The sequence below is a fragment of the Triticum dicoccoides genome, chromosome 3B (genome assembly GCF_002162155.2).
Source record: "Triticum dicoccoides isolate Atlit2015 ecotype Zavitan chromosome 3B, WEW_v2.0, whole genome shotgun sequence".
Classification (NCBI taxonomy): domain Eukaryota; kingdom Viridiplantae; phylum Streptophyta; class Magnoliopsida; order Poales; family Poaceae; genus Triticum; species Triticum dicoccoides.
The window spans coordinates 67349544-67352076 of record NC_041385.1 but is presented as its reverse complement, the minus strand read 5'-3'; the positions used below and the strand labels follow the sequence as shown (position 1 = coordinate 67352076).

Sequence of the window (2533 nt, the reverse complement as noted above, 5' to 3'; positions counted from 1 at the left end):
CATCTGGAGATGCTTCCTAGCAAATACCGGGACACAGTGTAACTGTAAACTAATTAAACATGAGATTCATGAGTTATATTTCAGGCTTCGCTTGGTTACGTGCTGCAGCTTCCGGTGTCGAATTGACAAGTCCATCTATCTCATCCACCAATGTACAGCATCAAGCCATTACGACAGGTGACGAAATTCTTGCGCTTTACTTCAGAAACTTCAGAATCTGACAATGCATAAATTTTCCCTTCAACTAGGCGCTTTACTTCAGAAACTTCAGATCTTTGTGGGGTATCTGTTAACATAGTGTGAACACACATTTATCAGAAACCAACAAAATATTATCCTGAAATGTCTACTGTTCATCCATCCCCAGTAATCCAAGTACATGGACATGTTGTTTGTCTCTTGTGCATAGTTGTTTCTGAGAGTTCTCTTGTGCATAGTCAAAGAGAAGCTAGGCGTGCTAATGTTTGATGACAAGCCTACATTCAGGGCCTATGCCCTGTTTTTGACCTGGAAGTGTTACCATTAACAGGTAAGAGAAATATGTTCACCGCGAATTGTACCAGCAGCTTTGACAGAATATAGCAATTATGCTCGAAAAGTAACAATATCCCATCAGTGCACATTGGCTGGATAATAAGGCATATAAGCATCTAACTTTTTGAGCCACAGAAAGAAGAAGATAAACATACCTGTAAACGACCATCCTCACCAACGCAAGAAAGAAACAGAGCTGTCAAACATTCAAGAAGAATACCCAACAAATTGTGCTCGTGCACAAGCCTTGTAGTCAGCGTAGGCACGGTAAATATTTGGACAGAAAAGTTTGGTATCAGCGGATACTCCTCCAGCACAAGATCAATAAGTATGAGCGTCCTCACCCCAAACGCCCCGGTCCCGCCCGATGGCCCAGGCGTTCACCATGATGGGCATTGTTGCTGGGATCTGGTACCCGTCGAGGAGTCGCACCCTGTCCATGGACAGGTGCGGCCCGAGCAGGGGCGCTGGAGGGTGGAGGCGAAAACATTCTTTGATCACTGCCTTGAAGTATGGTTTACCCGCGAGATCATCCTGGGTTAGTATCCCTCCATCTCCATGGCTGCTTCCTCCGTTGGGGACGCTTCTCCTCAGCTCGGCTTGGAGGGTGTACATCGCGCGAGGGTTCGCCATTAGTTCCGCCAAAACGCATTCCATGAGCGTTGAGGTGGAGTCGGTGGCGCCGAAGAAGGTGTCCTGCGTACACAATGACAGACACAAGCACAGGATCAGTAGGCATTTGAAGTGGATCAGTAGGCTAATTCAAAAAAGAAAAATAAGTACGAGTATCGAGATTTCAGGAACTTACGATTAAGATTACTCTCACGTGCTCCTTGGACAACCCGTACTCGCGCTGAGCTGACCTCAGCGAGTCGATGAATCCGTCCTGCTCGTGCTCCGCGATGATTTCATCTAGAACCCCGTCCCACGCGCTCCTGAGCTTGGCCGCCTTGCCGCAGACAAACCGCCTGATGAAGCCAGCCTTGCTGACCAAGGCCGGGAAGAAGTCCAGCGCGCTATAACCGGCGACGAGGGCGCCGGTGGAACGGACAAGGTCCTGCAGCTGTTGGCAGCGGCCGTCCATGTTGAACACCGGCCCGAAGACCGCGCGGCAGACCATGGCCATGGACAAGCTGTGGAGCAGCTTGCCCATGTCCAGCGCCTCGTGGCCGGCCGCCGCGTTCGAGATCCGTGCCATGGCACGAGCCATCTCTGACTCCCGGCCTCGACAGAACGACTCCACCTTGTTGACCGTCAACAAGGTGGTGGTAAGGATCTTCGAATGCAGATTTTGTGAGGTTATGCACCCGGGCCTCACTATCCTAACACTCCAATGTTGCTTTGAGATATGTGCTACACAATTACCTTATTACATGGAATTTTCTCTTTTTTGTTTCTCTTATATAAAACATGTCTTGAACTTCAAACTTTGCAGTACAACATAACTTTGTAACTAGAATGTGAGATAAAACTTTCAGATTTTTTTGTCCGACATAAATATGAAAAATAAGTTTTTTTAATCAAATAAATCTCATTTTGTATATTTATGTTGGACCAAAAAATCTGTAAGTTTTATCCCACATTCTACATAGAAAGCTTTGTTGTGCTGCAAAGTTGAAGTACAAATACATGTTCTATATGAGAGAAACAAAAAAGAGAAAATTATTTGCACGAATCGTGATGCAGGAATGAGTGGTTGGATAAGGAGTACCCGGGTGCATAGGCTCTAAAACATGTTTTCGAAGGATCTTCTTGGCCCGGCGCCACTCGTCCCCGTACGCCGCGAAGGCGACGTCGACTGGGCCGCCGAGAAGGTTGAATATGTAGGGATATATGTAGCGTAAAATATGTTTGAAATGAAAAAAAATTAAATGGAAAACACAAAATTAAAAGAAAAAATAAACCCCTAAAACCCCTGAACCTTTTAGTCCCGGTTGGTGTAACCAACCGGGACTAAAGGCCCCCAGCCCCCCGGCGCGGGCTTGTGCCACGTTGTGGG

At 46.9% G+C, this 2533-nt stretch overlaps 1 protein-coding gene across 1 annotated transcript; it reads right to left on the bottom strand.

Moving 5' to 3' along the window:
* Positions 1 to 640: 640 nt before the first annotated feature.
* On the bottom strand, positions 641 to 1744 carry LOC119279303 (indole-2-monooxygenase-like). Its single transcript, XM_037560591.1, has 2 exons — positions 1343 to 1744; positions 641 to 1230 (listed from the first exon to the last, which is right to left on the bottom strand). The coding sequence occupies exons 1-2, from the start codon at positions 1742 to 1744 to the stop codon at positions 856 to 858; spliced, it is 777 nt and encodes a 258-aa protein (XP_037416488.1). The 3' UTR covers positions 641 to 855.
* Positions 1745 to 2533: the final 789 nt, after the last annotated feature.

What these genes read in the sequence shown, in the direction of transcription:
- LOC119279303 (XM_037560591.1), bottom strand. Translation starts at nt 1,744, where the DNA reads ATGGCTCGTGCCATGGCACGGATCTCGAACGCGGCGGCCGGCCACGAG. An exon ending in ACGTGAGAGTAATCTTAATC is followed by an intron (nt 1,231 to 1,342) that starts GTAAGTTCCTGA and finishes TTGTGTACGCAG; the next exon opens with GACACCTTCTTCGGCGCCAC.